The 20015-nt window shown below is 47.8% G+C and overlaps 2 protein-coding genes across 3 annotated transcripts; both read right to left on the reverse strand.

The window, feature by feature from the left end:
- Positions 1 to 9264: 9264 nt before the first annotated feature.
- snx10b (sorting nexin 10b) lies at positions 9265 to 10990 on the reverse strand (the record flags this gene model as incomplete). Its single annotated transcript, XM_080005984.1, has 5 exons — positions 9265 to 9830; positions 9983 to 10198; positions 10363 to 10464; positions 10565 to 10665; positions 10898 to 10990. The coding sequence occupies 5 exons, from the start codon at positions 10988 to 10990 to the stop codon at positions 9704 to 9706; spliced, it is 639 nt and encodes a 212-aa protein (XP_079862110.1). The 3' UTR covers positions 9265 to 9703.
- A 2981-nt stretch (positions 10991 to 13971) lies between these two features.
- On the reverse strand, positions 13972 to 18752 carry cbx3b (chromobox homolog 3b). 2 transcript variants are annotated; one of them, XM_080005225.1, is made up of 5 exons: positions 18713 to 18752; positions 17285 to 17430; positions 16406 to 16583; positions 15824 to 15969; positions 13972 to 15421 (listed from the first exon to the last, which is right to left on the reverse strand). In XM_080005225.1, exons 2-5 carry the CDS (start codon positions 17422 to 17424, stop codon positions 15301 to 15303), a joined length of 585 nt encoding a protein of 194 aa, XP_079861351.1. In that variant the 5' UTR covers positions 17425 to 17430; positions 18713 to 18752; the 3' UTR covers positions 13972 to 15300. The 2 variants fall into 2 exon arrangements, with proteins under 2 accessions (XP_079861351.1, XP_079861350.1); XM_080005224.1 differs by lacking the exon at positions 18713 to 18752 and adding an exon at positions 17741 to 17849.
- Between the last annotated feature and the right edge of the window lie 1263 nt (positions 18753 to 20015).

Genomic DNA, 20015 nt, shown 5'->3' on the forward strand with positions numbered 1-20015 from the left:
CCCGCGCAACATGTTTTATTTGAACGTGAGGAAGCGACCGCTTACAGCAACGCCTTTCACCGGCGACAACGTGTATATCTCGGTTATGGACCTTTTTTTTTTTTTTTTTTTGTCCCCTGTGCCTCCGTCCTCGCCCCGTGTGTATTCGCCGCACAAGCGCTGTGTTCCTTCGCATGGCCGGGGGAAATAACAGTACACAAATCTGCCCAGTAATACCCACGTTTTTTACTGTATCATTCCATGACTTCTTGCCTTAGCCGGACCGAGGAGCCTAAAAGCCTTGATCTACGGCACTTTCCAGCAGTAGTTTTGATCAAGCTGCCAGCTGTTCGGCTGCTCTTTAACCAGGTTATTCAGCCGTAGATCAGCGGCCGACATCATAGAGAGTTTCTGTCAGGGATAACACCGGCTTATTTATGTGCGATCCCCAGGCATTCTGAGGAAAATGTATTACCTTTCCAACTGGCCCTTTGTCAGCATTCCATTAAAGGTTCTCGCCGGGTCTAAATCATTAAATCTGGAATAGACACTTTTTAAATGGAAGTCACTTTTAATTGAGGTCAGTTTCTGTTGATGCAACTCATGGAGCTGACAAATTAAGAGTTCCTCGGTTGGCTTATGACATTGCGGAAGGCATTGTGTATTTACAGTGCAAGCTAATTATGATGACAGCAAGTTTTTAGGGCCATAATGGACACAATTTAATTTGTCATGTTTGGAGTTGAGCCAAGTGGTGAAGCAACCCATGGGATTCTGCCATATTGGTGTTATGTCTGTATTCTGCACGGCTGCTGATGAAATACAAAAAAATACAATTAGGGTTCCTTGATGCAGACAAAGTGCGATCAAAATATTGCTCCTAAGGCTTTGTTGAGAATCCCAAGGTTTTTCTTTTGATTTTGAAAACAAATGCGCCAAATGTTCCGTGCGCTGCAGACTGGGTGGGGCGGCAGGGCCCACTACTCCCATTCACCGGACGCGGGATCGGAACCAGAAATAATGAACGACGCGGCGACGTCTACCAGCCCAACAAACTCCGGGCAAAATAAACCTTCCATCAGTGCATCCCATGACGTCATTGAGCGTTTAATGTGGTGACCACAACTCACATTCCAGTTAATATTTCAGACGCTATCTCTTCCTTCTGATCGTCCGCTCCGGCCACGGCCGTTCCCCCCGCCAGGGTCTCCCACTTCGCCGCGGGGTGGGGGTGGGGGCGGCGGCGGCGGCGGCGGGCGTGGCCGCGGGGGTCCGCGCTGTCGTGGAGGGAAGAACTATGTGCTGACATGTCTCTCTGGATAAATCAGGCTCATCAAAGTGACAGGTGTTTGTCCACCCGCTATAAACATCTCCCACGCTCCGCGTCTGCCCGGACGGTTATTTACTGGGCTCCGGCCCTTTTCTCTCACGGCCTTGTTTACTCTCCGCGCCGCCCGGAAACCGCGGCTTCCGATATCGGGTCAGCGCTCCGTCCGCTGATTCACGGCGCCGGTTGGCGAGCTGAGTAACGACCCTTGATGGTTTTTGGAGGCTCGAACGCAGCCGGCGGGGGGGAGGCGGGGGTGGCGTGCGAGGGACGCCGTGACAGTAATTGGAAGCCTCTCCACACTGTGCCGCTCACACATTCCGGCAGCCAACCGGGGCCTGCCAATCCCCTGTCCCCCGCCCACCACGAGGGTTAGATCCCCCGCGTTCGTAACGACCTCACGCTTTGGCGGAAGCTAAAGCTCGGTGTCCGCTTCCACTATGGCGGCGCTGGGGGCGGTGGGGGGGGGGGGTTACCGGAGGCGACTGTTTTCGCGGAGCAGATTTCCGCCGCCGCCGCCGCTCGCGTCGCGTCACGTCGAGCTGATTTAGGGGGCCGGACGGCGGGGTTCGGGGCGTCCTCGTCGGTGGACTGGGCGGACCCAAGACGGATGCTGAACGTGCTTGGGCGGCAGAACCCCGACGCTGAACGAGCGTCAGGGGTCGGAAGTCCCCCTTTGGAGAGGGTGGGTAGAATTGCTGTGAAGGAGAAGGGTGACGTCCACGGCTCCCACCCTAATGTTAACAAAAGTACTATATTTCCAGTCCACCGTTGGAAACAGGGCCTCTTTGCGGTGGTTTAGGGCCACAGCTGCTGCTACTTTGTACGGTGTTAAGTTGAATCACTTTAAGAACTCAGTGCAGGGCCTGCCCGTTTCTTCAAAAAAAAAAACAACAACAAATAAAAACAGTGTGTTTTTATTTTGGATGCATTTTTCTTCCTCCGTTTCCAAATTGAACGAAACCGAAAAAGTTCAGTGCGCCCCGTAACCCCCGCCCCCGTAACCCCATCCCGCTTAGGGCCCCATAAGGGCTTCGGCCCTGATTGTAAATATAGGCATCTTAATATTGATGAGAAGTCTTGATTCATATTTTCAATTTAAGGGCAATTGCTATATTGAATTGCTAGGGACTTGGAGGCAGGGGGGTTCTTTCCACTTCTTCAAGGGGATAAACATAATTATCGTTTAAAGGGAGGAGTATTCAGACTGCACTTGTAAGGCTCCTGATGTGGATTTATTAGTGCAGTGTCGCGATATTGGACTAATGGCCCATGGGTGTGTGTGCATTCCACTCCAATGCATTATAAATTATCATTAAAGGGAAATCCCACGTTTGATGCCTCCGGTTTGAAGTCCTTAGTGGACTCATTTCCAGGATTACTGTCCATTACAACTCAGTTGTAAAACTTAAAAAATAAGAATCTGTGTGCAAATGAAAAAATTTGGGATAGTGAATTAGGACGGCCATTACATATGTATTACATGAATAACAGGTGGGTTAAAGTGAGTAATTTGTGGCTGAGCGCGGGCATGGGGGGGATGATGGACGGCGCTGGGAGAAGACAAGCTGAGCCGGCCGCTGGATCTACTGCAGAGTAGGGAGAATTTAGGCTCATAATAAAAGATTTCTCCTTGCCTCTTATTTCACTCGGACACTTTTATGTTTTTTTTATTTTCTACCTCATTGCAGCCGTGAGCTGCCTGCTGATTTACACACACTGGCAGGGAAGCGGTGGAGGCCTCGGGAGACGGTGCCCTCTACCCTTCCACGTTTCCTCTCCCCCGTCCCTCGTCGTCCCACCGCTGCCACCGCCCCTCCCCCTCCTCCTCCTTCTTCCTCTTCTTCTTCTCCTTCCTCTCGGCGTTCTCTCCACCTCCTCCGATCCCGGTGCCTTCCCCGACTCCGACAAGACGCTACGGCCTCCTCTGGTTGTTAAAGCTCACGTGACATCGCAACGCGTTGAGGGGTGGCGCCTCGACTCGCAAGACGCCGCCGCTGGACCGTGGACGAGGTCGTTGGAGGCGTAATGAGCCTTAAAAGTTGGTGTGAAAGTTTGTGGGTGAGAACGCAAACGACCCCGTACTTTGGTGTACACATTCATTCCACTCTATAAATACCTCCCGTTGGTATTTCTGCACGTGTATAAATACGCGGTTGATTCGAACTTTCCCGTTTCCCCCTTTGGTCTCGGCGCTCGAGGCAGAAGGGTTATGCCGGGGTCGCACCGCCGGAGACGGGGCTGCGGAGGGAAGCCAAGCAGCTCTTGTCTCGCCGTCAGGTCTACCTGCCCCTGGCTTTTGTGTCAAAATTGACTGGCTGTCGTGGGTGCGCCAAACATTTAAAACCTCTCTCCCTTTCTCATGTGATGTGGTGGGGATGTTTATTTTTTATTTTTCACCTGTTGCTCGTTGATTACTCTAACAAACAACAGGCGTACAGCCACCCCGATCCCAGGCGCAGTTACCTAGACCCAAGACAGGCGTGGCTGCTCAAACCACACCGCCCCCAACACCACAGCACAATATGTACCCTTTCCCCATTAAAATTTCGAAAAACAACTAGTGTTACATATCTTGAGGAGTTGCGTACTTGCAATATCTCAAATGTTTCCAACAATTTTCGAACCCAGAGAAATCAGTCGTTTTAATATAGGTAACGGTCAGTTTCGTTGGGTCACCTGTCATGGCGTCATATCCCCTTCCCACCTCTACTTGTTATAAGTTCCGGGGAAACACGTGGAACACCGGATGATAGGTCAGAGAGTGCGAAAGGGACTCGACGAAGTAGCTAACGTCAGCAAGCCACTGTATTGTACTATTGTTTGTATTGCTCGACTATTACTCTACTAACTATTGTTTGATGGAGCAGCATTATTCATTTCCGTTTGCTGCGCCTTCTGTCCCCGTAAAGAAGAAGACAGCAACTCCCATGATCCCACGCTGCTTCACGACATCATCAAACTCCGTCTTTTGTTATTGCTTTGATTGAGAGACGCCCACCGGCAGAAACGACATGTTGTCCCTTTAATATACATTATATGGATAGATGGTCCCGTGTGTGCTGGTTTAAAAATGAAAATGGTGTAACGGTTTACCCTGCAAATTAACTTATCTCTTGAAAAAGTTACGTAACTAGTCTTGCCATCCGTCCCTGAAAATAAAGTCCTTGTCCTCGTTGGAGAAACACAAAATTAAGATTGTGGCGGGCCAAGGGGGCGTGGTCAAGCCACTGCTGCAGACAGGCGGCGCAGGCTCCCACCCCGGGCCGCTCAGCCGCTGGGGATCGGGCGAATCAAGGGAGGAGCTCCCCCGATTCGTCCGATCCCAGACCAGGAAGTGATTTAGTGTCTGTTTTCCCCCCGCAGCAGGATGATGGATGCGTGGCGGAGACGCCGCGCCGAACCGAACCCATGCTGCGAGGACAAAAAAGCCCTGGACCCAGATGTACATGTACGGACCAACCCCTGTGGTTTTTCGGTCGTTTTGCCAGCGAGCCTTTTCCTTTCCCTCTTGGCCCACGAGCCACAGCTTTGTTGAACAGACGGCGCTGTTTCCGCCTCCGCCTGCCTCCTCCTGCCTCCTCCTGCCTCCTCCCCCACTCTCATTTCCTGCCCCTGGGCCCAAACACACCTCCGCCATGATTTGATGACGATTCAAGGGACGTTTTTCCATTTGAAAAATACCTTAACCATGAGCGATGACACAGCGGTCCAGGCGTCCATTTTCCAAGGATCAGCGCCATCGAGAGCGTATCTTCCCTCCTATTGGCCGTCGCCCGGCCCCCGGCGCTGCTCAGATGCACAAAGTTGAAACCTGCTCAACTCTCCTTGTCGCCGCGAAGCCGCGAGCTCGTCGCCGAACGCCGCTGCCGCTCCCCCCTGCAGCGGGACCAAGCCCAGCCCCGTTCAAAAAGCATCGCAGCCCGTCGCCCCCGCGGCGTGCGCCCGCCGGCGGCGTGACCCCCAGCATCGGCTTTGCGGCGACGGGCCCGGGTTTCTGCGGCGACGGCGCGCTACAGCGATCGCGCTTGTCCTTCGGTAATTGCTACATCGGTGGCGGGAGAAACGGCGCCGCACGTGCTCGGCGGGCGCAGCGCGCACGGCCGAGCAGAACCGAGGGGAAAAGTAGCAAGGAAGATGGATAACCTCCCCCAGCCGCTCATTTCCTCCTCTGACAGCTGAGTGACGGATTAAGAAATAAATAATAATGTCGCGGCCTTGAGAAAAACCGGGGAGGGAAAAAAATAAAAAAAAATTGTGTTTTCCTCGCGGATGGAGACCGCGGGCGGGTTCGGGTGGAGTCGGAGGAACACGAATCACGCGCACAAACCAAAATGGCGGAGTACAAGGACACATAATGTTATCGGGAATCCTGTCGTTTCTTTTTTAACTTGTTCATAGTTTGGAGGACCTTGAGGCGCGGTTAGAACTCGTGGATCAGAGCGTATAGATTTCGATGATTTAATCCTTGAGGGACATTGAGAAATAAACAGCGAGCCCGATCCTTCCTCTGGTCCTAATTGATCTGATCGTTTACAGAATATGTTTTGTGCCTGATAACTGTCAATTACTGTCATGGGGGAGGCAGGACCACATTTTAATTTAGTATCCCTATCTCTGTGCTGGTGTTTATCCCCGGCTCAGCAATGTGGCGCCTGCAGCCGCTGGGGCTTCTCCACAGCGGATCAGCTCGTCCCACAGTCGCAGAGATTTAATATCTCAAGTGGTGCCGGACTCCCGCTGCTACTAATGGATCGCGTATAATGTGGCACTTAAAATGCATGAGTGGCCACTGATTTATCTGTAATTTGCCTCCACCGGAGCGCATCTCCACACCATGCCCCCCATTTGTTTTTTGGCTCCGCCGTGTAGTGTGACCACTGAGGATCCCTGAGTGGGGTTTTCACTCTGTTATTCCACCGCTGGACGCAATGGATCGTTTGAATCACATTGAATTTTTATTATTTTTTGCCTTATTGCCTTTTTTTGCCTGTGCAAATTGAAAATGGGGAAGAGGGTTAGGCATGGGTTTGGGGTGGGAAGGAAAAGGTCCCTTGTTCCGCGATAACAAAACCGCTGACATTGGTTTGAGGTGGATGCAGCCATTTTGCTTTCTGTTTCAGTTTTCTGGGGTCACAGTAAAGGCGACCTTTTACAAAACACTAACTTTTTTCAGCGCTTGTGAACATACGTTTGGGTCTGTGATGGCTCTACCAACTCACAAACTCTGAAATAAGACAACCCGGTCAGCTTATTGGTGAGCTGCGTCAACAAGCCGTTCAGATTTGTGTCTCAGTGCTATGTCACATTGAGACACTATGGAATAAGAAGCTCCCCACATCTGAGTAACTCCACCCACGGCTGGAGCGCGACCGCACCCGCTAGCATCGAAGCTAAGAGCTAATCCTGAGAAGTGTTGTGTTGGCTGCAGCGACCAGTCCTTGTCAAAGTGGCTCAGATCCTTACGCTTGACCGTTTTTCCTGCTCCAACACATCAACTTCAAGAACTGACTGTTCACTTGCTGCCTCATATATCCCACCCCAATGGCACCAGGTGCCATTGGAACCAGATGATCAATGTTATTCCCCTTACCTGTCAGTGGTTTTAATGCTGTGGCTGATCAGTTTATATTAAATTGTTGAAAAGGAGTAAAATAGGTCCCCTTTAACAGTGTTTTCACCCAATGATAATTATGGATCGTAATTCCATTTCTCAATTACATTTTTGGCCTCACAGACCTCTGAACTACTGTTTGGAAGTCAGTATTCAAGTCAAGGCATGTTTATTTCTATGTCACATTTAATCCACAAGTTCAATTCAAAGTGGTTTACATGAGGCATAAAGGGCTTTGTATAAAAACAAAAGTATGTAAAAAGCTAAAAAAAAAAAAAAGGTAAAGCCATAAAGTGCATTGACATATTTAAACATGGTGGGACTGGCGCAGTCTTTGGTCTTTAGGTCATAGGGCCCAGCTATAAACTCAACTGTTACCTACGCATTGGGTAATAGAGACATAGATAGTAGCGTCATAACTGAACTCTGCTTCTCATTGTTCAGTCTTTACTCCAGATACAGTAGACTGCTCCTAAAAGGTCAGAATGGTTGATTTTATAATCAGAGATTTATTACATTTGTTTTATATCTTCAAAGAGTCTCCGTCTCATCTGGATGAAATCACTTTCCACACGAACAAGTGCTCCGCTCATTCATTCCATTTAGACTTCAGGCAATATGTAGTGGCCAGCGAGCTGTTGGCCGATTGATCGCCGGAGGCCTGATGGGTCTAAACGTGTCAGCGTTGCCATGGCAGCCGGGCGGCGCTGACAGCCCAGGCCGGAGCGGCTCAAGGTTAACAGTCGATAGAGCAGGGAAACAGAGCGTTTAAAGAACGCTCAATACTCGTAAACTAGTCGCGCCCGGACCGGGTTGTGTAAGACATTGAAATCCACAAAATGTTACAAGTATGCCCGAGTCCTGGTGTTTATGTGCGGCCAAGCGTTGATGTGTGTCAGACTTGTCACCCAATCTTATCTGAATTGCATTTACTGTTTATATTATCACTTCCATAAGGTAGCAAACAGCTACGATGCCAAGTGAAGGATTGTCTTGAACATACCTCCATGTGTGTGCGCGTGTGCCTTTGTGTGTGTGTGTGTGTGTGTGTGTGTGTGTGTGCGTGCACGCACTGCCTTTTTATTCACGTGTTTTGCACTGTTTCCTGTATTTTTTTTGTGTTCCAAAAATGAAATATTTTTTAATGCGAGGCAACGCCACACACACACACACACACACACACTTATGTTCAGCCCACTGTGTCTTCTAACCAACATCGCCAAGTTCTTATAAGGGACATGAGGTGAGATTTGTATTGTTTCTACACACACACACACACACACACACACACACACACACACCTTTCTCGGAACCAAATTAGAGTTTGACAAGCTGCCTTTGATTAACATATACAGTGTGTGTGTGTGTGTGTGTGTGTGTGTGTATATATATACACACACACACCCACCCCTCCCACCCTCCCAGGTTCAGTTTGTGGACCATCTTCCTTGACACGGAGAACAGTCTGTGGTGACATCACCTCAGCGTTACCTTTCCTCCATCCCATTGTCTCCCCGCTGCTCTATATCCGTAATGAAATGCCACGCTCCCCTCGGAGAGGCGGCTAATCTAATTAGCTGTGCGGATGTGTCAAACCTGCTGTCGCTTTGCTTAGTGCTCATTGCCTTATGCATAAGCATAGTGATGCTCGCTGTGGGAACACACTGCAACGTGGCTCTCATTACGCACTCGCAAAGAACAAATCAGAGTGGGAATGGAAAAGATAGATACGCAGTAGATAAATAGTGTGAGAGAGGAAGTCCTTTTGTGGGTTTTAATGTGTGTGTGTGTGTGTGTGTGTGTGTGTGTGTGTGTGTGTCTATGCAACGCCCAGCTAGAAGGACGCAGAGAGAAAGAGGAAGAGGAAGCTGGTTCGTTGTCATTTCAGCTGCCAGCAGCTCCAGCAGGGAGCTGTGGAGGCTGTCAGGATGCCGGACCCCTCAGACAGGAGCAGGCCCGCGGGGATCCACTCAGGACCTCCCACCTGCCACACACCTGACAGCACAGCTTTCCCACCGCTCTTCGGAGACCTTATTCGACGCGTGTTAAGACTAACTATGCACACGACGACTCTCCCAGACACTTTGTACTTTGGGAGAGGAGATGAGGTCACGCGCAGGCGTACAGATGCGGCCGGCGGCGTCGCTGAGTGAATGTACATCACAGAATTACTCAAACTCATAACAATAATAATTGCAACGGCGATGATAATAAATACATTTATGAAGTGAAAATAGATCATAATTCCACATTTTAATTGGCAAATAATATTTACACAAAACATTGATGTAACAATACTGCCATCTGCTGGCCAATTGTCACCAATTGAAACATTTCTGCGTACTGTATATGAAGATTGGACCAAAAATAATACTTGAAATGTATTATTTGTTAATATAATTTATTACTCTTTACACACAGTTTGTAGCCAGAAGGCAAAAAAAATGCAACATTACACGATGTAAACAGACAAATTCCTTTGAAGAAATAGCATAGTGAGCATAGTACATCATAGGGCTGGACACTGGGCAATATATCTCTATGATATAGATATCGTGGGATTTTGGTTATGGTAATATTGTGATATAGTTAAATGTCGTCCCTAAGGCTGCATTAGATCTGCCATTAGATGGCCAAGCAAATAGTGCTAATATTGTTTCTTATATGTACTGTGAATACCTTTTGAAAGCACTAATATAGTCATCCCCAAAATGTATTGTGATATTTGATTTTGCCATTATCGTCCAGCCCGAGTACATAAGCCTGAACACTTAACACTTTTTTCACGTTGACACCGACATGCAGAGGGGTTCCTCCTGGTTGGTCCTGATCACGTCCAGTGGAGCCGAGGTTTCCGTTCCGTTCGGCGCTGGGTCACCGTTCCCGGCCTCCAGTTCCGGGAACAATGAGCTGGAAGAACACAAAAAGGAATGGCGCAGTGAGGGGGAGGGGGGGGGTCGACGCTGTGATGTAGTACTGGAATTTTGGAATTTTACTCCTAAAAGTGACTAGCTCTACTAGAGAAAGGCGCGATAGGAGGTGCGGCCTCGACCCAGTGATACCTGTCCGAGTTGGATCCGTAAGACGCGTTACAGTCCTCGTCCGTGTCCTCGTCGTAGACGAAGCGCCTGAGGCCGAAGCCGCAGCGCTGCACGGCGTGGCGCACGGAGTAGGACGTCCTGCCGCCGGCGCAGGCCTCCATCTTGGCGGCGCTGAGCTCCGACTGCAGGAAGAGGTGCAGGCAGCTGTCGGACAGCAGGAGCGTGCTCTGGACGATCCTGGAGAAAAAAAATAAGGCGCGACGGGGTTTATCTCGTTCCGTGAACCCGGAACGACTCTGGTGCGTGAGCGTGTACAGTAGTTATGTCATTTTATCAGCTCTACCGTAGGCGTTGCATCGTGGGTTTTATTGCGCTGCGAGGTGAAGGGAAAGGAAACTCACTGTTCCAAGAAGTGCTGCAGCCCCCTCATCCTTTCGGTGATCTGCCGGGCGTTGTTCAGACTGAAGAACGGGTTCTTCGGGGGCAGCTCTGGCAACTTCGTACTATAAAAAATAAAAAATAATAATAATCAAACGTGGAGATCTCTCGGTTCTCCTTATTCACTCGTGTCCCGTTGTCCCGCAAAGGTGAACGCCAACTCACATGAGCAGAGAGTTGGCCTGGAGTTTCTGCCTGAGCCAAACAAACTCGCTGTACCTCCGCCTCACGCACGAGATCTTCTTGTTGAAGCACAGGCTGTTCGTCTGGGAAGCAGAGCGAGAGAGAGGGGGCTTCTTATGGCGAAAACCTTCTAAACACCCGGATGAGTTTGAGCGGTCGGATCCGGCCGCGAGAGACGCAGTTTGCACCGAGAAAAAGTGCAGGCCGAGCCAATACCCTCGCCCGACAAGGCATTCCACTTGTAACCCTCCATCCTGTTCCCACCCAACCTAGTATCGTTAAAATACTCACATGCTGGATGGGCTGGATACTCACATGCAAACAGATTTCGTAGTCGATGTAGGCGTACCAGAAGTCGTTCTTTTGTATCCGCGGATCTCGGACCCAGACGCTGATGACCTCCTGCATGGTTGGGAGAAGGACACGTTTCTGCGCTGACTCCAAACGAAAGGAGAAGTTTGTCAGCGTCTCAAACAGGAAGCTCAAGCGCCCGGCGCAGGGTTAGGAAAACCCCGCCTCGCCGTGTGGCTTTAGAGCCGGGCCGGGGTTTTTTTTTTTCTTGTGTGTGTGTGCTTTGTTTTTGTTTTTTTTTTCAAAGTGAAACCCTCAGTGAACTGAGGTTCCCGTAATTCAAACTGCGGATATTTCACGTTGAGATCCCCTCGTCGCTTCCCACCGACGGGACTTACTGTGAGCCGCTCTCGGGTTTTGTCTTTTTTTTGGGACCTACCTGATTCACCGGGCTGTCGACGATCGCCCTCATTTTGGACACCGGAGTCGAAAGAGCGGGGCCGCCCGGCTCAGCGATGTGTCCCGAGCCGGGCGGCCGGCCTTCTATTTATCCTGCTGTCATTTATTACCCCACAACAAGGGCAAAGTCCCCCCCCGCGAGTCACAAGACTAAAAACCCGCCGAAGAAATCCCGTGCGTGACGCGGTGTTTTCAACGTGTTTACGGCCGGATGTTCCGCTGATGTAACTACGCGGCCTCCAAACTTTCCCATCGACCTCGCACACGTGTACCTGAAGCGTGAAAGCATGAAACGTAGAATTAGGATGAGGCCATCGACTTGCGGTGTTTTTTTTTTTTATTAGTTTCACTTCTGTGTATTCCACCGCAACATAACTGAGAGTTTATCATTTTTCTCTAAACAGATGGTTTGATATTTGACAAATATTGAAATGTTCTTCACACGGAGAGCCTTGCCGTTGAAACTGCCCGGGTATCAAACCCTGTTTATCGAGTTAAAAACCATAAATCATGACACTGATGACATGACACCGCCGACCTGAGGAGGGAATTATAATTCCTCAAAATACCGGGATGACTGGCTGACTCGTGCCGCCACACGAAATAGCTGTGTGATCGACCTTTGGTTCAGTGGGCGTTGCTTATAAATCTCGGCCGGCGCCGTCCTCAGGCGCATCCCATCATAATAGTGAGTGTGTGCGTGTGTGTCAGATGCCAGGGAACAGTGTCTCCCCACCTTCAAGCCTTGACTGTGCAGATCGCCAATGTTTTTATGATGCCTGGGAGGACATTAAGCAACCGCCCGACACTGACTCGTCGTACATCACATTCTGTGTTGACTCGGTCATCCCGACTGAAAAGGTTGTCGCTCGTCCAGATAACAAGCCTCGGGTAAACAAAGGGGCTTCAATCAATTATTAATAATAAATAAACCTATTATAGTGGCGATCCTCTGGAGGGAAAAAAAATGCTGTCTCCAGAGGAGCGTGCAATGAAATGAGGAAGGCGAAAATTAAATATAGGGAAGAGATAGAAATGGATCCCAGAGCAGCCCGGCGAGGGATGAAAACGATGGCCTCTAACTCGTTTTTCTCTCGCGCTTCGGAAGGTCTGAGTTCTCTGAACATGTTCCCGCGCTCGGAGGCTCCCTCGTACCTCAAAATGATATTGTGACCTACAATCTGGGAAAACCATCCACAAAACAACCCGTTCCAAAAATCCCCCCCAAAAAAATCAATCCCAAGGAGCTAAATGAGTTTAAAACCATTTTGAGAAGATTTTAGAAGATCAGGTTGTCGCCTCGAGAAACCCACATCCCACGTGAGACCTTTTTGTTGGCTTGCTCCTTATTTCAGATGACCTGATCAGCTTTTAATTTGAAAGTTGACAGAATCCAGCAGGTTCCTGTGAACGGACTTACAGTACAGTACGTCCTACACCCGGGTCTCCAACACGGGCTCACCCCGGGGGGTTTGGGTCCGGTCCTCCCCTGCTTTTCATCACCCGCACAGACAGCTGCAGGACGTCTGCAGAGGGCGGCGCTCCTGTGAAATTCTCTGGTGACGCCGCCCCGTTGTCTCTCCCTCAGGGTCTCCGCCTCCTCCTCTTCTTCTACTTCGACGTCTCAAAAACGCAGGGGTGAATCGTTGATTTCGGGCGGAACAGATGACAAACCAAACGCCGCCATCGTGCGTGGCGAGGACGTTCAAATTGTCGACACGCACAAGTATTTAGGGACGGGGTTCGACGTCTCAACGCAAGTCGGATGTGAACAGTCGTCAAGCGTCTTTGACAGCAAAGAATTCACTGAGTATCACACTTTGACTTTTTTTCGTGCCTGCGATACGGTTTGATGTCATTTATCATTCGTCGAAAGTCTTCGAATTCATTTCTTGGTTTAATGGCTTGTCTGCGAAGGACAAAAATAGCCCAAACGCTATTGTGAATGTCTGCTCCAAGACAATTGGAGACGGGGGAAGGGACCCGAGCCCCATCTGGGAGACACTGTAGGAAAAGCAAAAAGAACTACCAGCCAATCTGACCATGTCCTGTCCAGTGAATTCACTGTGCTGCCCTCCGGCCGCTGTAACTGCCCCTCAGGCTACCAAAAGCCGACGCCGGTCATTTTAAATGGTTGCCGCATTCTTTCAACTCGGTTGGCATATGAACTATAACGAACGTTTTATTTTATTTACCGCAGCTCGTTTATCGACCCATGTGCGTTGATCTGCGGCCTTTGACATGGAACTGCCTCGCCTGTGGGTTTGGGGGCTGTGTGTATGGACTGACTGGCTAAGATGCAAATTAATGGCCCTTCTGGGGATCAATAGTTGTCGGGATCTGAAAAATGAACTCCACGGTATTTAAGATAGAATCGCCGGGCCTTTTTTTTTTTTTTTTAACATTTTTGTCGCTGATATTTAAACATCGCTGGTGAATGTCTGTTGCGTGAACTGTGATTCTGCAACATGTGACAGAATTGCTGTTTGTGTTCTTTTTTAGTATCTGTAATTTGCCCTCCGCCCCCTGGAGAATTTATTGGAAAAAGCTGTAAATTCAACATAAAATGCTCAAAGCAGAGTAAAGGGTTCAAAACAGAGTAAAGGGTCACTAAATGTTTTTTTTTTTTTCCCTTTTATTCACAGACATCACAGATCGTTGGTCAATGGTTATAGCGACTCACTAGCAGGCGTGTTTTTAAAAGAGGTTGAAGGCTGAAATGACTGTCCCATAAAGAATCGTGGGAGATATGTGAAGTCAGGGCAAAACCTGCCGTGGGATCGATTCCGGGCCGCTCCGGTCCCAACAGCTACTGGAAGACAATGCCGACGGTCACAAGGCAGTCTCACGTCTAAAGTGCTAAATTTAACAATCTTGTTAGCCAGTCTACGTGAACAAAATGTACTTTTTTTTTTTTAATTTATTTATTTTTTTACCCCTCATAAACAAGAGGTTTTCTTTTCTATGTAAATGTTAATAGATTCACCTCGGGAAATAAAAAGCCAGCCACGAGGCAAAAAAATAATAAAAAAGAAAAAAATCTTTTGACAAGGCATTTCTTTTGGAAAGGATATTCTAATTGTCTCTTAAAAAGACATGAAGGTGCAAAGAAATATCGTTTTGGTAAAGAGCATCTCATTAAAAAGAAATGAGAGTAGTTAATTTTACCAATGAATCTACATTGATCACAGGAGATATACAGTGTAGTGACATAATGACACACAGCATTGTCTATAAACACCACATACACACACACGCACGCACGCACACACAAACCTAAAATCCTCTTCTCTAGCCACACAGGGAGGTGAAAAGGTTATATGGTTGCTATGGTATTAAATCTTTACTTTTATAGTAAACATATTCCTACACCGAATGTTAACTCTACATTTAACACCGCTCTTGGAAGACAACACATCTCTAGACAAAAACATATCTACATAGGACAATCAATACTGCTGACTATAGAGGAGTGATTTTAAAAAACTAAAAAAACCCAAAACAAACATACAGTATATCCACAGTGATAGTGTCCGATAAACAACGACACAGGATCCACAGCTGCTACAGGTTGGTTATTTACTTTAAACTGTCAATAATTGCTCGGTGCGAAGCTTTGTTTTTTTTCCAGCCTCAGTCAAGTTCTCCACCAAGGCGCGCCGCCCTCGCCGAGCACCTTGGGGGATGCGAGCGCTTAAGATTCGCCACCGCCGGGATTCGTAAATTCCCGCCCCCTCGCTCCGGGGCAGTGACGTCACACAATGTGGCTGTAGTGTCACTCTGCAGGGCGTGCACGCCGGGCGGAGGGCGAACCCGGCCTCGTTTGCACAGGCGTCTCTATCAGCGGGGCTTTGTGCGGGTTGCACAGGCTCCTCGTACATCACATTCATCTCACGCACACGCACACACTCACACTCACACACACACTCAGACACACTCACACACTCACACACTCACACACTCTCTCTTCACTGCTCCTCCTCTTCGCAGTTCCAGGCAAACTTCTGCTCGTAGAAGTCAATGACCACCTGGGGACAGCGGGCGCTCGCCTCCCGAGCCGACATCAAGGCCACGTCGTCGGAGTTCTTCCTGCGGGCGGACAATTCAAGGACATTGGAAATGTGGATACCAAGATGGTGAACAGGTATCAGTTTAAAATACGGCCATGTTAGTACACATAGGGGCGGTTCCGTGGACATCGATGAGGCCTAATCTTAGACTAAATCACACATTTAATCTGGACTAACTAAAATGGCCTCTCTCAGTCGGGGTTTAAGATATAGGCTCAGACTTTCCGATTTATGGTTTAAAAAATCTGATTTCCAGAAGGAAGATTAGAGCTAATCTAGGTCTAAGTGAAGTCTTGAATTTAGCCTCCGGGTCGGCCTCGACAATATGACTTATCTGGACTAAGACCAGCACCAAGACAAGACAGAAGGAGCTGACTAGTCCTTCGTAAAGCAAGAGCAAGAGCAAGAAGAGCCGCGTTACCATTTCACCAGGAACACCAGCTCTCCGTGTCGGTCCGTGGAGCCGATGATGCACTCCGGCTCCAGGTAAACATCGAGGGCGGCGGGGGCCACGTCCTGCCTCTGGACGTCCACGTCTCTCCTGTCACTGTACGTCTGCAGCTGGGACTACGCGCGCGCACACACACACACACACACACACACACACACACACACACACACACACACACACACACACACACACACACACACACACACACACACACACACACACACACACACACACACACGAAAAGAAAATCCAAAGTATCGGTGGTTAGAAAAAGCTTCAAGCACTTGCGTCAATGTCAAGGTCACATATGCTGTAAAAACAAATCATCTTTTCGTGTCACATTTTGTATTCAATTATGATTCCCAATTAATTCCAAAATTCTCGAGCGATGTCAGCGTAAAGTGCGGAATGAGTTACACTGGTAAAAGTTTGCTGCAGATTGCAAACGGTGGCTGAACCTGTAAGTAAGTTTAAATAAAAAAAAAAACGGACCTAATAATAAAAAGGATGTTCCGTGCACTTATTCATCCATTCCACTTCTCAGGCACTCACTATTTCCGTCTCCTGCTCAAACGATTCCTCTTTGGGGATTAACTCTGCATCACAGGCTCCACGCGCGTCTTCCTCTTCCCCCTCTTCTTCGTGGTTGGAGAGGTGGGCGTTTTTGAGGAACTCTTCAATGAGCTCGGGACAGTCCAGGTTGTCCTCCGGCTCCCAGGTGTTGTCAGCACTACAACAGCAGAAAAACGAAAAATCATCTACAGTCATCACCACGAGGAGTCAAAGGTGCATGTGTGCAGCCCTGCGCTTAAAGCATTTATCTTTGCAGCTATAATTAAATTTTGCAGTTATACTTACATGACGACACAAGTAGTTTTCGTAATGTCTGCAGTTATAATAATATATTATTATTAGTGCTACAACCATTATTAATACATACTACATTATTATCCTTATTATTGATGTTATAGTTAGGATTGCAGTTATTATTGCAATGCCACATTGTTTCCACTACTATACCTCTATGTCAACAGACTATAGATATATGGATATACACATACTTACTACACCACCATATTTACTAGTACTATCATTGCATATTATTGCCACACACTGCTGCTATTACTATTTGTACTTTACAGCCTTGTTGTAACTGACACCTTCCCATATTGAGCTCAATAGTGGCATTAATAGTAAAGTGACATTTTCTCACTGTTAACAATGTCCATAGCAGGGTATATATATATATATATCTATAATTTATATTTAATTTGTAGTGTCTTTTATGCTGTAATACCTGAATTCGTCCAGAAGGAAGCGTCAATAATGGGCAACAACCAATACATCATCTATCATATATTGTCTTATCTTTTATGTAAAAGAAAAACAAACAGCAATTTATCGTGTGACTAAATAGCATTTGACACTCACTCTGTGAAGCCTTTCCACTGGAGGTAGTACTCCACTCTTCCGTTGAAGACCCTGCGGCGGATGATCCTCTCCACCGCGAACTCCTGGACCACCGTGGTCTCCTCGGTCCTCCTCTGCTTCACGGTCTGCTTCTTCCTCATCCTCACCTGCGGCACAAACGCGAAAGCACGGTTCACACCGGGGGGAGGGGAGGGGAAAAACAAACAAACAAACAAACAAAAAAAGAAACTAACATCAACAAAAACAAGCGATCCACCCGCCCCTCCCCGGACACTGGAACACCCGAACCCCCCCCCCGCCCGCCCGCCCGCCCGCCGACGATCGCGTATTTGGGGGGCGAGAACGCCGCCCTTCAGCGGGCACCTCCACCTGCTGCAAACGCGACGCGGGTCGGTTATTCTGCACACAACCCCTTTTCGTTTCCGCACATGTGTGGAGTTTCGGGAGAATACATACGCGAAACGCCTTCCGGGTCGCTTTGGTCCGCGGTCAGGCGCGGCGGTCGGCGTGTTTACGCGGGGAGGGCAGCGCTCCATCAACGGGTTAAAACGTCAAGATGGCCGTGGACGCTCGGAGGAAGTGGTTGCCAAGGGAGAAGGTCACGGCGGGGGGAGAGGGGGAGGAGCCGGCCGGCACGCGCCCCGCCGTCGGCCAATCGGAGGAGGAGGGAGGGAGGGAGGGAGGGGGTCGAGCCGCCCCGAGCCACGCCCACGACCCCGGCGTCTCACGGCGTCTCACGGCGTCTCACGGCGTCTCACGGTAATAAAGGTTATTATTTTATTGTTGTGCTTGTTTATCGTGTCCAGGGCGCGCTACGTCCTTCTGGAGTGAATATTGACGGAGTAGTCGTGACATTATATATTACATATAATAATATTAACCATAAAAACAATAATAATAATAATAATAGATAGATAGATAGATAGATTTGCTTATTATTATTATTATTATTATTATTATTATTATTATTATAATTCAAAATTCAAAATTATAATAATGGATTGATAGAAAGTATTATTATTTATACATATAATAAATATAATAAATATTATATATAATATATATGTATAATATAATAATAGATAGATAGATTAGGTTAAATTAGGTTAAATAAGATTAGATTATTATGGGACTGATCATTCCTCTGAAGCTCCACACAGACTATTATTATTATTATTATCATTATTATTATTATTAATAATAATAATGATTACTACTAATAAAAACAAATAATTGTATTATTATTATTAGAAGTAGTAATTATTAGAAGTAGCAATTCCAGTTTATTATATATATATAAATATTATATATTTATATACAATTATTTTGTTGCTATAGTCCTGTGATATTGTTGTTGCTATGTTGTTCCCTCTGTACAAAATGACTATTATTTAAGGGTTGTGTTAAGACGGTTTTTTTAGGATTCACCTGGATAGGTGCAGAAGGGCTTTTGCAGAGAGGACCTTCACCCCGGGACTCCCCCAACGACACTGAGAAGTTCCCAGAGAAGCAGCGTCTCGGCGCCTGATTGACAGCTGGATTCCAGCCAATGAGAGCGGACGCAGCTGCTGGTTGGTCATATGAAGTATTTCCAACACGCCCTGGATCCTTGCTCCAACTTTCTATCCGTCCGCCCCACTTCTGTAACTTCACACTTTTCTAACGCAGCACTAGGCGGCGCTGCTTATCTGTACTCCATCCTTCTAAGAGAGAGATGGGCCCGGCTCTTCGTCCTGCGTGAGGAAATCCTGCCTTGTGCCTAATTGCACAGGGTGGAAAAAAAAAAAAAAATTCCATGGCCAAGCCACGCACAACAAATTCAGATGATGCAAAAATCCTAATTATGTATGACGTCACCACCTGCACAAATAGCATCACCAACACAGCAGCGCTACGAGGCTTATACAAAGCAAATTGTACTCCATCACGGCTCCAAAAAAACTAGGTCCCGGTTTTGTATCCCAGTCGTTTTCAATGGGAGAGGGTCGGAGAGACCCCAGAGGTACGATTAGAAGTATTTCCAGTGGAGACGCTGGCAGGTTGCTGCGTGGAAGATGAAGGTGGGAATCATGTCCGGGCCAGGAGCCTATCGACCAGGGTCTTGAAAGGGATGGGACTTGGAAAGCTCCAAACCAGTGCAGCTTCATTTGGATCTTCCTCATGGTAGGGCCAATGCTGGTATGGCAGCTCCATTGTGAAAGCAGGTTGATGACAGAAGAGACATTTGTTCAAAGGTGAATTATTTATCTTTGATAAGTTAAAATACGCCTCGATCCGAGGTGATATTTGACGACAAACCACCGTTTTCTTTCTTCGCTCCAGGGAGCTATGATTACAAAATGGACGCCCCACCCCACCCAAACCCAGTTGCCTTCATTTTGGTTGGAATGTGCAGTATGAGGTTTAGCATACTGTATATCGAAGAAAATGTTTGTTGCAATCTGTGTGAAAGTATTGGATTTTTTTCATTTTTCATTTTGAATCTTGGCGTTTTCCAGTGTAGAAGTTGTCTTTAACACAAAACAGCGTCCCCCTACCCCGACCTCGCAGTGGACATGGCGGACTCGGAGCGACCCTACATCACGATAGGTTTTTCTCAGTGCGACCAAGTTCCATCTATTTATTATTATTATTATAATTATTATTATTATTGTTGTTGTTGTTGTTGTTGTTGTTGTTGTTGTTGTTATTTATTTTACAATTATTTAGATTACCTGCACAAATCTTTTCA

The sequence above is a fragment of the Zeus faber genome (genome assembly GCF_960531495.2).
Source record: "Zeus faber genome assembly, chromosome: 8".
NCBI lineage: Eukaryota > Metazoa > Chordata > Actinopteri > Zeiformes > Zeidae > Zeus > Zeus faber.

What these genes read in the sequence shown, in the direction of transcription:
- cbx3b (XM_080005225.1), bottom strand. Translation starts at nt 17,424, where the DNA reads ATGAGGAAGAAGCAGACCGTGAAGCAGAGGAGGACCGAGGAGACCACG. An exon ending in CAGTGGAAAGGCTTCACAGA is followed by an intron (nt 16,584 to 17,284) that starts GTGAGTGTCAAA and finishes CTGCTGTTGTAG; the next exon opens with TGCTGACAACACCTGGGAGC. An exon ending in CTGGTGTTCCTGGTGAAATG is followed by an intron (nt 15,422 to 15,823) that starts GTAACGCGGCTC and finishes GTCCGCCCGCAG; the next exon opens with GAAGAACTCCGACGACGTGG.